This window comes from Equus quagga, chromosome 13, assembly GCF_021613505.1.
Source record: "Equus quagga isolate Etosha38 chromosome 13, UCLA_HA_Equagga_1.0, whole genome shotgun sequence".
Lineage (NCBI taxonomy): Eukaryota > Metazoa > Chordata > Mammalia > Perissodactyla > Equidae > Equus > Equus quagga.
The window spans coordinates 7,461,679-7,474,533 of NC_060279.1; the positions used below are offsets into that span (position 1 = coordinate 7,461,679).

The window sequence follows — 12,855 nt, forward strand, 5'->3', positions numbered from 1 at the left end:
AATACTTGAACCCAGGACTTGTGACTCCAAAGGTCATGTTCCTCCAATATATTTGTCATGTTTCCCAAGTGCCCGGGCAATAATCTACACTTTAAACAGCTTTAAGAATTGAATTTAACAATACGGGTGATATATGATTTTCAAATAATAATTTTCTTTAAATGTGAAATGGATCAAAACCCTTAAAAGTGAATCTTAGATGTGGCAGCTGTTGACATGATTGTCTTATTTTATTCTCCCTCCTTTGAGGGTGAAATTCATGAACAATGCAGATACTTTTGTGACTCCCTACTTAATTTCTATTTTGGAGGGACAAGAGTGAGTCTAAAGTGCATATCAGCAGTGCTTCTCTCAGCATTTCACTGTTGCAATTAATCAAGTTAAAATGTAAACAAAGGCTAACCTTAGGTTCCCAAATTCTGCATAACATTCCTTATCTCTTAGACAGGCTTCATCCAGTGTGCTGGGGACTCCCAGGCCAATACTGGCTCGCGCTCACGCTCATCCACTTCAATTTCTGCTACATCCAGAGTCCCAACCGTGCCCGGGCCCTCACAGCACCAGGAATTCCAAGTACCTAGAGTAAGTAACCAGATATAATCTGTAATTCCTTTGGAGTAGGGAGGGGGGCCCAGATTTTTTCCTGTTTTGTTATTGTGTGTCAGGAGAGAATCACCTCACCAGAATGCCACTCCCTCAGTCTCTGCCCTGGGGAAGCTATGAAGCCACTCTCTGCCCCAAGGTACAAAAAGAACAGTAAATGTTTGAGTACTTGTAACAGGACAGTAAAGACAGATATTATCAAGTCTTCTGTGTACACTGGCAAGTACACTGCTGGGTAGATTAAATGGTTAATCAAAAGGGAAAATTGAATTCCTAATGCAAAGGGAAATCAGTCATTTTTCTTAAGAGTTTCCATTAATATCTTCTAACATGGTGTCAGACAGTTGTTTGGGGGTTTGTTTACCAAATGTTGGCATTTGGTAGAAATTGGGAGAGAGAGGCAATCCCCCTTTGGAATCTGACTTGTACACATCGACATGTTGTCCTTTTTCCTGTTCTTAAAAGTGTTTCATTCTATACATTGTGCATAGATGAGCATGCATTATGTGCGTTCCATTCTATGAATTATGACAACATTTCTTGATTTGCATACTATTGTCAGATCTTTTTTGCTGATTCCACTCCCAGCTGAGTTCACAAGATTATAAATTTCAAGGGTTTTGAAAATCTGTTGTAAACATCCAATTTAAGGGCATCTGATTTACAGATGGAGAAACTAAGTCTCAATTCTTTGTTATTGGTTTCCCCTCCAGCCTAAGGAATTTCTATGGCACTGCAAATTTAGAACCTGAAAGAATTTTTCTTATCTGGTGGTTGTGGTTAGGAACAGGCTAGAGGAGGCAGGGAACAGCTGCTGGAGGATAGAAATCCCAGAACACGGCCCTGCTCTGACCCGAGTTTCTTACCTGTTTGTGTTTGTTTGTTCCCAGGGGCTAAGTGGGCCCATCACTCACCCTCAATCGCCATCCAGCTAAGTCTATCTCTGATTGCTCCTGAAATGCACGGCCCACTTAAGGACATTGTATCATTGTGCATTCATGCCAGTATCCATGGGCTAAGAGTGTGTGTGTGTGTGTGTGTGAGAGAGAGACACACACACAGACAGACACACAGACAGACAGAAACAGGGGAAGAGAAAGAGGGATGGAGATATAGGTAAAAGACTGGATGCAAGTCTGACAGCACCAATGAAGGTGGCGTCCTAAGGAAACATAATGGGTGACTCACACTGGAAACTGTTAAGAAACACACGTTAATTGATACAGTGCTGGACTCAGATACAGGATAATTTGCATTTTCCTGACACCAATAGATGAGGTCTCCAGGTCAATTAAAAAAAAATATCGAGAATAAGACTCTAACCCAGAGCTTCCCAAACTTTGCAGGTTCACGGGCCCGTTAATGGATAAGTAATCCTTTCACAGTGCCCCCAGGCTATTGCTCCTCATTTAAGTCAAATCCAAACAACTTAAGTATTTCTGTTCTTACAGCTTTATAGTTGTCTGAAAAAATACTACACACATTGAAAGAAAAACAATACTTTTATTTTATTCTTGAATAATCACAGTTACTTAACAATGAGGTTTATGTGCCTGCTGGGCACTGCACAACTTCTCAACCTTGAAATCAAATCAGACATCATCTCTTCATTTCCCATTCCACCTTGACCAATTTTCGTGCAGTACTTGCTTTGATTAGCAGGCATTTGGTTCTGCCCAGAACATCCATAAGATATTTGGTCCACTCCAAAAGGTCCTTGATACATGGTTATGTTTGGTCCTGTCCAAAATATCCACGGAGACATTGGGTCCATGCCAAAAGGTCCTTGATATTTGGTCCTGTCTAAAACCATTTGGCATGAACCAAATATGCCCATGGTGGTTTTGGACTGGAGCAAATGTCAAGGACCTTTTGGCACGGACCAAATGTCTAATGGGCCAAAGGTCTTATGTTTTGGACAGGACCGAATATCCAGCAAGGCTTGCTTTTTAATATTGCAACTGCCCAAAACCCAGCTTTGCAAAGATCTGATGTCATCAAGTGGAACACAGCCCTATCTGCTATTAAAGCAGTGAACTATTTTCATCTAATACTTCGCTTGGTATTCAATAGATGTGGAGTATTACTGTGCTTTCCTCAAAATTTTCAAATAACTTACAGCACCTCTGCACACAATTTTGGGAATGACAGCACTAGCCTCATGTTCTGACCCCCTCCCTATATGATCCTAATAGACTAAACTGGGCACTCAATCTGATTTCGGTACATTACATATTTGCATTTTACTTCTTTGAAGCAGAGGAAGCAGTATAAAATGCCCAGGGGAAGAATAGCAGTTTCTGACCCCGTGGTTAAAAATTGGCAACCATTATGCAACTTGATGCAGGGTCGGTGAGCCGAGGAGTCAAAAGAAAGATTTCTTAGACTCTTAAGATCTGGCAGTAGTGCTCTTTTATTTAGAGAATAGTGTGGAATAGCATGGGGACAGGACCCATGGGCAGTCAGAGCTTCTGCTGCCACTGCTTCTGCTGCCCCCGCTGGCATGGGGACAGGACCCATGGGCAGGCAGAGCTGGTGCGTGGGGACAGGACCCACGGGCAGTCAGAGCTCCTGCTGCTGCCCCGAGTTGAGGGTTAGAGCTAAATTTAAGGCATAGGTATGTGAGTTATCTCTTTACAAGACAAAGAATATGTAAAAAAGTTAAAATGGTATCAGTGCCCCTATGGTCTGGCCATTTGGCGGTCCCACAACTTTTAGATAAGAATCAAACCGGATTGAGTAAATGGCAGAAGTCACGGCTTGAATTTTATCCTCGGCTAAAGACAAAGAGGATTTGTGTGGGGGGGGGGCGGGGAGGGGGTCAGTTACATGAGGTTGCCAGACAGTATTCAATTTAAGTTCTTGCCTCTGGCATTGATTAAGAGCTTCTAGAGATAAGACCATCCCCCCTTCTTCCTGGCACAGAGAGGGAGGCATCTTCACAGATAGAGGTTTCCCTTAGAAATGTAAATGTTTCCCAGCAAAGGGGCAAACAAATTCCACTCCTTGGAGCCTGAATCTCATCTGTAGTTTTAAAACTAACCAGCCTAAAAATCCTCATCACAACTGACAGTGATTTTCCAACTCATTTGGTAATTTTGTGTTGCTTAAATTATTTTACTTGTTATTTTTTATAAATTCACTTTCATCCAGTGACACTTACGTTACCAAGTTAGTCATATTTTCTTAATTTTTATTACTTATTTCTTTTATATTTAGTCAGTTTGAGAAGGCTTTTTTCATTAAAATAACAATAATAAGAAGAAACACGTTGCTTTTAAAACCTCCAACAAAGAAATGACCAAATTTTTACTAAATATTCACATAAACAGCAATAACATTTTAAATGTTATGTTTGCATTAGCACGTGCAATAGCATGCCAGCAATCAGTGGCACTCACGCACTTTTCACCCTACTAAAATTTCCTACTGTGTTATCAATCACTCTGCCTGAAAGCACAGCAGTCAGGGACTGGAAATGATTTTTGGTTAAAAAAAATAAGAAAGGAGGACAAAACTTTCTCTAAAAAGCACTTAATTTTTTAATCATTTTGGTTCATGTAATTATCAGTGGTTGAATGCGTGGTTGGACGCGTTCGGTGTCATCAGCGTGTGAAGGCAGCTGCTCCCTTGGGTGCCTGTGTGCTCACATATTCTCATGTCTGCTTTCCAAACATCAGAACAACTCAAATGAGACTAAGCAGATTTGAATGAAAAAATTAAAGACAGAAAGGAAAAGCCCTCAAGAGCGACTTTGAAACCCATTTTGTGCCCTCGTTTTTTCTTTTTCTCTCTTCCCCTTTCTCTCACCATCATCCTTTTATTTCTCTACTTATTTCCCTCACTTGCTAGAAGACAACCTTTAGATATACATTTCTAGTTTACCCCGATGGCTCTGATTCCAAATATTCTGTAACTTTGTCTTTGTAAATAAACCCAAAATTGTCAAGGCAGATATCCAAGAAAATATCAGATTAAAGAAAAATCTCCTGAAGATGTAAAAATAACATAGCAACATCTATTGGGGGCCCAGCATGTCCCAAGAATTGTGCTAAATGCTTCTTTACATTACCTGATTCTTTCTCACAACTGGGTCTATCTCTAGCTTCATTTTGGAGAGAAGGAAACTGAGACCCAGAAACAAGTGACTGGACTAAAGTCATACTGCTGGTAATTAGCCAACACTGAATTCAAACCCGGGTCTCTGACTTGCAGCTTTCCCACTGGCCCACGAAAAGCCTCAGGGAGATTCACTGCTCCGAGAAGGCTGGCTGCATCTGGTCCACAGTGATTACAATGGTAGCCTGGAGCAAGAATTTCTATTTATTGAACATTTGATAAGAGGCCATTTTGAGGAAGGAATCTCTGACCCAGGACATTAGCTCCCAACAAACACAGTCGTGCGCCACATAATGACATTCTGATCAATGATGGACCACATATCTGACAGTGGCATAAGATTAGTACCATACAGCCTAGGTGCGTAGTAGGCTATACCACCTAGATTTGTGTAGATACTGCACAGGAGGAAGAAGTTTTCCTCTACCCTTTTAGGTTCTTCTGGCTGGTCTAAGAATTAAATTGACACGAGACAGATTAACAGGAGAAAAACAAACAAGAGTTTAATAACACACGGGAAAAACTCAGGAAAACTGAGTAACTCGCCAAAATGGCAGAAGCTCTCACCTTAAATACCATCCTCAGATAAAGACAAAGAAGATGTTGGGGGTGGGGAGAGTCAGGGACTTCGAAGGCAAGGAAGGCAATTCACAGGTAGGTAAAAAGGAGCAAATGTTTGGAAAATAAGTGTTTGGCCACAGAGAAACAGAAGAACACAGAAGGGAGCCCAACAACAGGCTTTTCTAGGTTCCTCCCTGTCTACCACCCAGTTCATGTTATGCTCACTTCCTGAGACAGAGTTTTTTAATGGGAATTCTTTTAGGCAGTTAAGGAGGAAGTAACAAGAAAAATGTTCTCAGTCTTTTATTTCTTAAAAATAATCAGCCTAAAATAATCCTCATGTTAAAGAGACCCATTTTGGGGTGGCAAATTTTATTCCCCTTCAGTGTACTCTACGATGTTCACACAACAATAAAGTTGCCTAATGATGCCTTTCTCAGAACATATCCCCATCTTTAAGCAATGCACGACTGTATTTGCTCAATTAATTATTTTTTCATTGAAAAGGCTATAAGGAGATGAATTAATTTATTTTACCCATCAGGAAATCAAGCCATTGCCAAATACATATGCCACCAGTATAGACCAAGTGTGCTACCAGGAGCTATGAGAAAATAAGAGACAAGCCAAAGAAAATGCCCTACTTTGGGGAAACATACAGCCTTAGGCAGAAAGAAGACTAACAGATATGACCCAGTGAATCAACTCTGCAATGCAGTCTCCTCTTGTGAGGAACACACTACTTCCTCTAGGTATCAAGAGAATGGCAAGCTCACCACAGAGTCAGGTGGTCATAGCGCCTCTGAGGACCATCTCTGGCCCGTCGTCTCACTGCCCCCTGTCTGGAATGCACTTCCTCCGCTCTCCACCCATTGAAATTCTATTCACCTTTCAAAACCTGGAGGAAAGAGTATTCCTCTCTGTTGCTTTCCTACCACCCCGAAGTCAGAATTAGCACCTCTTCCTTCACACTCTTAATGCAATGTATACATAAGACATCTCTCTGTTTTAGCACTTGACACAGAATGTTGTAATTATTTATTTTCGAGTCTGACTTCCCCTCCAGAGTGATAGATACTCTAAAGACGGCATCATGTCTTGTTCACCTTTTGCACGCCCCCCCATACCTCGCCTGGGGCTTAGCAATCGAAGCCCCTCATTGAGTGTTTGATGGCAAAATTAACCAGAGAACGAAATCATAGAATCTGAGTTGATAGGCCCTTCTAGAGCATTTGATTCCACCCTTTGCATGATCTATTAAGCTCCCACTTACAGTATCTCCAAAAAAATCATCATATAGACTCTACCTGAACAAAGCAATGATCAGAGCTTGAAACACTGGGAAGTGCTTATATTGAGCTGAAATTTGCCTCCATACAACATCTTCTGTTCCCCCATTGGCCATAATTCTAAACCTCTGTCTTTTTTTTTTTGCAAAGTGAGCCCAAGGCAATTCGTTTCCCTGCCCAAGCCCTCAGCAGTTAGCTCACAGGGAACCAGGTCCCTGGCTGGGCTGCCTTCTGACTGCCATCATATTTGGAGCAGATGCATTTCTTCTTACTGAGCCAGCCCACTGCTTTCAATCAGCAGTGTGAGCCTGAAGCAACAACGTCCTAGGCAAGGCAGTACACAGCACTGGCTCTTGCTATCCCGGGAGCCCGGACACCCTCTCTCCGGGGAAGTCACAGCTCCCCCTGCTGACCGACGCTATAGTTTCAGTGGGGCCTTGCCCGGGAAATTGCCCCGCCCTCTCTCTCAATCCTGCTGTTGGAAATGCCTCCGCGCTCTCCCCTCACGAAAGGAAACTGCTTTGTTTCCTGGTGTCCTCCTGAGGGCATGAGTGTCTTGCTTTAATCTGACCTGCTGTCCTGATGGAGCCAGCACGCTGGTGCACACAGCTGCAAATACCACATTTATATGTGCAATCTCCCCCGCTTTGTTCCTAGAGCCACTTTTCCTATAAGAGTGGATATTCTTCATTGAATGCCTACTATGTCCCACAAAAATTAATAGCGTTATATCCCATTTTACAAATGAGGAAACTGAGGCTCAAAGGGGGTATTTTCCTATGCACCACGCTGATTCGTGATAGAGCAGGGATCTGAAACAGACGTGTCTGGTCCCAACACCCACACTCACTTCACTGCATCACCTGCCTTTCGAAATGTAGGGTCACTTTCCTCCTCTAGGACCCAGGGAGGGGGACGTGATATAAGGTTGTTGGTTCAGTGATGTCCATCAGGCGCTGGAGCATGACTTCCAGGAAGCTCTTCCCCAGCAAATCAGATCCAGTTGCTACTGGGAAGCAACCAGCCCCCCAACACTTTTACCGGACACCTGAAAAAAGTGGGCCTTTTCATTTCATTCAAAAAAGATTTATTACACATCCATTACTGTATGTTCCAAGCGCTGCCCTAGACACCGAGGCCACAGCAGAGAAAAACGCAGATGAAGTCTCTCTCATTGAGCTGCTTCCCTCAGGTTCCCAATCCTAAAAAGCAAAAGCTGTATATCGTTTTGTGGAGAGAGCTCATCTGCGAAAGAAGAAAATAGCAACTGTTCAGGAAAACTGCCTTTGGGGCTGCTTCTCACATCTCCTCAGTGACCCATGTGCTTTAAACGCTTACTAACTTGGGAAGATAAAATTGTCACAAACATATTAGGGAGTAACCTCTAAAATCCCACGATCTAGTGTTAAACGTGTCTGTATTGACCAAAATGCTGTAGGAATTAAAAGAACAGAGGATCACAGATGGGAAAGGCAGAAGAGGAAACCAGTGTGGGGCAGTGTTTTTATAGTGAAAAGAGCTTACATTTATTGAGCATTTCAATGTGCCAGGAACAGTTCTAAGCCAATTGACATGTGTCAACTCACTTGATCCTCACAAAACACTGCAAGGAAACTGCTCACTATTTTCTCCATTTTTGTGATGCACAGAGGGGTTAAATAACTTGCGCAAGATCACACAGCAGTAACTGACAGAGCTGAGCTTTAACCCAGGCAATCTAGCCCAGAGCCTGGTTGCTTAACCAAGACACTGAATTGCCCCTCAGCATTCTTACAAGTCTGTGTTGACACGTGGCCTGGGACCACACAATCCTACACCTGGAGCAATGGTGACAGAGCCATGTTCCTGGAGGGGAATCAGTATCTGATGGAGAGAAAAGGGATGATTTTCCATGCCTACGTTTCCACCACACACCCTCCAAGGCAGCACCTCTTTCTTCCGCTGGGGACCATCCCCTGGCAGCAGGTGGCAGGAGGATGGACAGCACAGCTGGGACCCTGTCCCTATGCCAAAAAACTGACACTCACCCAAGGCAGTGTGTCGGCTCCTAGTGCCTCCACCAGCCCACGTGGGGCCTTGTGTCGTGTCACCACACCAATCTGAGCTTCAGTCTCGTATGTTTATTTGAAATCGTGTTTGACAAGGCTATCCTTTCCTGGTGTGCCGCTCTATCTCGTTCTCAGGTTGGTGAAGGGAGGCTGAAGGCAGCAGCCCAGTCCAGAATGTAAAACTCCGTCCACTAAAGGGTCAACTGCAGCCACTCTGCCAGAAGTGACAGTCTTGGCAGCAACTGTGCTAACATTTGACAGCAGCTCAGAGTGAAAGGGTGGCAACATCCCAAGCATGTGGCTAAACTAGTGAACTGAACAGGTCTCTTCTCACATTCGTGACACCTATACAGACTCAAACAGAGCAAATCTCTTAATCTTCCTAATCTTTTTGTTACTGAACCAGGTTCATTTTTGCCCGCCGCCCAGAATGCCAAACACTGAGGTGACGAGATTGCAGCAGAGAGAGGGTCTCATCACAAGGCAGCCACGTGAGAAAGCGAGAGCATGAGCCTCAAATTCACTTCCCCGAAAGTAGGGACTCAGGGATATTTACGGGACAGGCACAAGGTGGTCTGAAATGTGGAGAGAGGTGGTTGGAGGTGAGGAGAGGTGAGGTAATTGATGACCTGCACAAGCGTAGTCAGACTCCATGCCTCTTCACAGGACCCATGTTCACAAAACGGCGGCATTAGCATGATCTGAGGGTGGAGTTTTTAGTCTCTTGACGTCAAAGGTCCCCTATCAGACATCTGCATGGGTCCAGTTGATGGGCTGGTGGTCTCAACCGGCCTGAAGTGGACAAGGGGTTCTAATTCCTGAAGAACAGCTCACACACCCATTACCATGGTGACCCAGGCTCCAGGCAGATGTTATCTATAGGAGCCTAGTGGGAGTCAGACAGCACATTGCCTCAGCAGCACAGTTAACGATGGGCGGGTTAACAGCTAAAAGCTGTAATCAGTAATTGCAAAAAGGAAGAAAACTTTAGTTCCTAGCTATTCAATCCTCAGTGGCTATTTCACTTTTCCCTGGTTTCGAAAGCAGCCAAGGATGGGGTGGGGCTTTCACCTGTGAATAAAATGCTCTGCTTCGTTTTCTCCACACAGGACAACATGGCCAAGCGAGTTGCAATTGTCGGGGCTGGGGTCTGTGGCCTGGCCTCCATCAAGTGCTGTCTGGAGGAAGGACTGGAGCCCACCTGCTTCGAGAGAAGCGACGACCTTGGGGGGCTGTGGAGGTTCACTGTAAGTGAAGTTTCAATAGCTTTGTCATGCGTCTGTTGGGAAAAGGCTTGACCGGTGCAAAAAGAGATTAAATTTCTTCCACAGGGGCTGGCTGCCCTGGGGAGGGGCTAGATACATCTGTTAAACAGGAGGCCGAAAAGGGTCATCGAAGTTGATAAAAGAAAGAAGCAGGGCACAGCCTGGGCTTGGGCAGGAGGTGTGTCATGCGCCTTACAAGCTTTATCCAGAGCCAAGAGGAAGAAAAATGCACACCAAGGGTGGAACAGGATGGAGTGGCTGGGACAGGCCAGTAAAGCCCAGGACAGGGGGAGCAGGCACAGAACTGGGGATCTGAAGCAAGGCCAGAGACGCAGTGTTCAGGGCAAAGGTGTAAATGCGGCACAGGAATTTCAGCCTCTGCCTGCAAGACTGAGCAGCCTGCACTGCAGCTTTGTCCAGACCTGCTCCACCTGAAGTAAAAGGACACAGGCCTCAGCTTAGGAGGAGTCCTATACTCGAGGTCCTGCCATCCCAACAGGCCCAATCCATGCTAAGAGCAATCAGAAGTAGATAGTGGGGCTTTGCAGTCCTTTTTTCCCTGAGCAAAAGAGAAGTAATATTCTCAAATTTCAGCAGGGCTCCATCCTGGATTGGAGGGTGGAGAGAGGTGAGGAATGAGGAAAGGCAAGTACACAGCCCACCTTTGGCTGGCCGGGGACCCAGGGGGATCAGAGGGGCCCTGCCTGAGGCTGTTGAACTGGGAAGCAAGGCAGGAAAAGCGTTCAGGGAGCTCCATGGCTCAGCTGGGGAAGCGTTGGCATCGGATCTCCCCAAAACTCCTATTTTCCCTCCTTGGGGGAGTGAGAACATTTCTCATGAGCTTCAACGTGCTAAGGAAACAGCTGCTAGGAATAGTGAAAAGAAGCAAGGTGTCAGATATTCTGGTCTCAGAGCCCCTACAGGGCTGAGGGAAAGCATTCCCCCACCAGAAGGGTAGGACTTGGAACTAGAATAAAGTTAATTATTTTCTAACTCAGTGAGCAAAGTTCCAGAGAGCCCACGGTTCCTACTTCAGTCGCAGTCCTCCCAGCGTAGGCCAGCTTGGCTCACAGAAAGAACTGCGCATCTTTGTTTTTTTTTTTAATTTAAACGTTATATAGCTTTCAGGTGTACATCATAATATATTCGAAATTCTGTGTAGATTACATCATGTTCACCACCAAAAACTAATTATAGTCCATCCCCTCACATGTGAGCCTAATCACCCCTTTTGCCCTCCCTCCTTGAATGGTAACCACCAATCCATTCTCCATTGCTATGTGTTTGATTGTCGCTGTTTTTTTTTTTTTTTAAGATTTTATTTTTTCCTTTTTCTCCCCAAAGCCCCCCGGTACATAGTTGTATATTCTTCGCTATGGGTCCTTCTAGTTGTGGCACGTGGGACGCCACCTCAGCGTGGTTTGACGAGCAGCGCCATGTCGGCGCCCAGCATTCGAACCAACGAAACATCGGGCCGCCTGCAGCGGAGCTCGTGAACTTAACCACTCAGCCACGGGGCCAGCCCCTATTGTCGCTGTTTTTATCTTCCACTTATGAGTGAGATCATACAGTATTTGACTTTCTCCCTCTAACTTATTTCACTCAGCATAATACCCTCAAGTTTCATCCGTGTTGTCGCAAATGGCCGGATTTCATCATTTCTTAGAGCTGAGTAGTACTCCATTGTGTATAAATACCACATCTTCTTTATCCATTCGTCCCTTGATGGGCACCTAGGCTGCTTCCAAGTCTTGGCCATTGTGTATAATGCTGAAATGAACATAGGGGTGCAGGTATCTTTATGCCTTTGCATTTTCAAGTTCTTTGGATAAATACCCAGCAGTAGGATAGCTGGATCATATGGTAGATCTATTCTTAATTTTCTGAGGATACTCCATACTGCTTTCCATAGTGGCTGCACCAGTTTGCTCTCCCACCAGGAGTGTATGAGAGTTCCCTTCTCTCCACATCCTCTCCAACACTTGTTGTTTCCTGTCTTGTTAATTATAGCCATTCTGACTGGAGTGAGGTGATATCTCATTGTAGTTTTGATTTGCATTTCCCTGATAGCTGATGATGTTGAGCATCTTTTCATATGCCTGTTGGCCATCCGTATATCTTTTTTTGGAGAAATCTCTAAGAACTGCACATCTTGAAAATGTGTCCAACCACCAAATGTGACCATCGAGGCATAGAGACCTCCCCAAGGGGACTAGGGAAAAGAGCACATCTGTTCCCACAACTCAAACTGCGTAGTTTCACTAGGACAGCAGAAACCTGATACCCATGCCCACTGAAGCCATTGCCAGTCAAACATGATATCCTTCCCCTGAGGAACCTCAGAATCCTTCTTAACACAATACTCTAGACAAGTACTATTAATCCATCAGAGTTGGGAGTTAGCTCACAAGATGAAACTGCTCAGGTAGAGAGGTAATTAGCAGAGTTATTTGGTTAAAGTAATCTCAGTCAAAGCAAAAAAAGTGAGTCCAGAGACCTTGGCATACTAGACAAAAATGCACCTTATATAGGTCATGGACATCTAGTTATTAACACAAAAAAGTCACTGATCTAAGAATCAACAGAAATAAGTTCTAGATCCAGCTGTGCCTAACTGGCTGTGTGACTTGGGCAGGTCAGACACCTACACACAAAGCACTGTGGGGGGACACAAAAGTGAACAGGATTCACCGTGTCCTCAGGGAGCTGTGAGGCCGATGGGAAAAGTGCAGGACCTTGCAAGTCAGAAGCAGTGCTGTGGAGTGGAAATGAGGTCAGAATTGCATCCACTTGAGGGAAGCCAAGGAGGGCTTCATGGAAGAGATGGCACGTGGTGAACTTTGAAGGATTTCAACAGGCAGAAGAGATTGAGTGGGAGACACTAGAGAGGGAATCAGTACAGAAGAAGTACTGGGCAGGCTTGGAAAATAAAAGTAGCTTATTGCTGTATGTGGTACTTGGAAGAGAAAT

General features: G+C 44.6%; 1 protein-coding gene across 1 annotated transcript in view; it reads left to right on the plus strand.

The window, feature by feature from the left end:
• The first annotated feature begins 455 nt into the window (after positions 1-455).
• FMO1 (flavin containing dimethylaniline monoxygenase 1) overlaps positions 456-12,855 on the plus strand; it is a 33,887-nt gene continuing 21,487 nt past the window's right edge. Inside the window, exons 1-2 of the mRNA XM_046683143.1 lie at positions 456-582; positions 9,730-9,867. Coding sequence (XP_046539099.1) covers positions 9,736-9,867 — 132 coding nt within the window. The 5' untranslated portion in view covers positions 456-582; positions 9,730-9,735. The remainder of the gene's footprint in view (positions 583-9,729; positions 9,868-12,855) is intronic.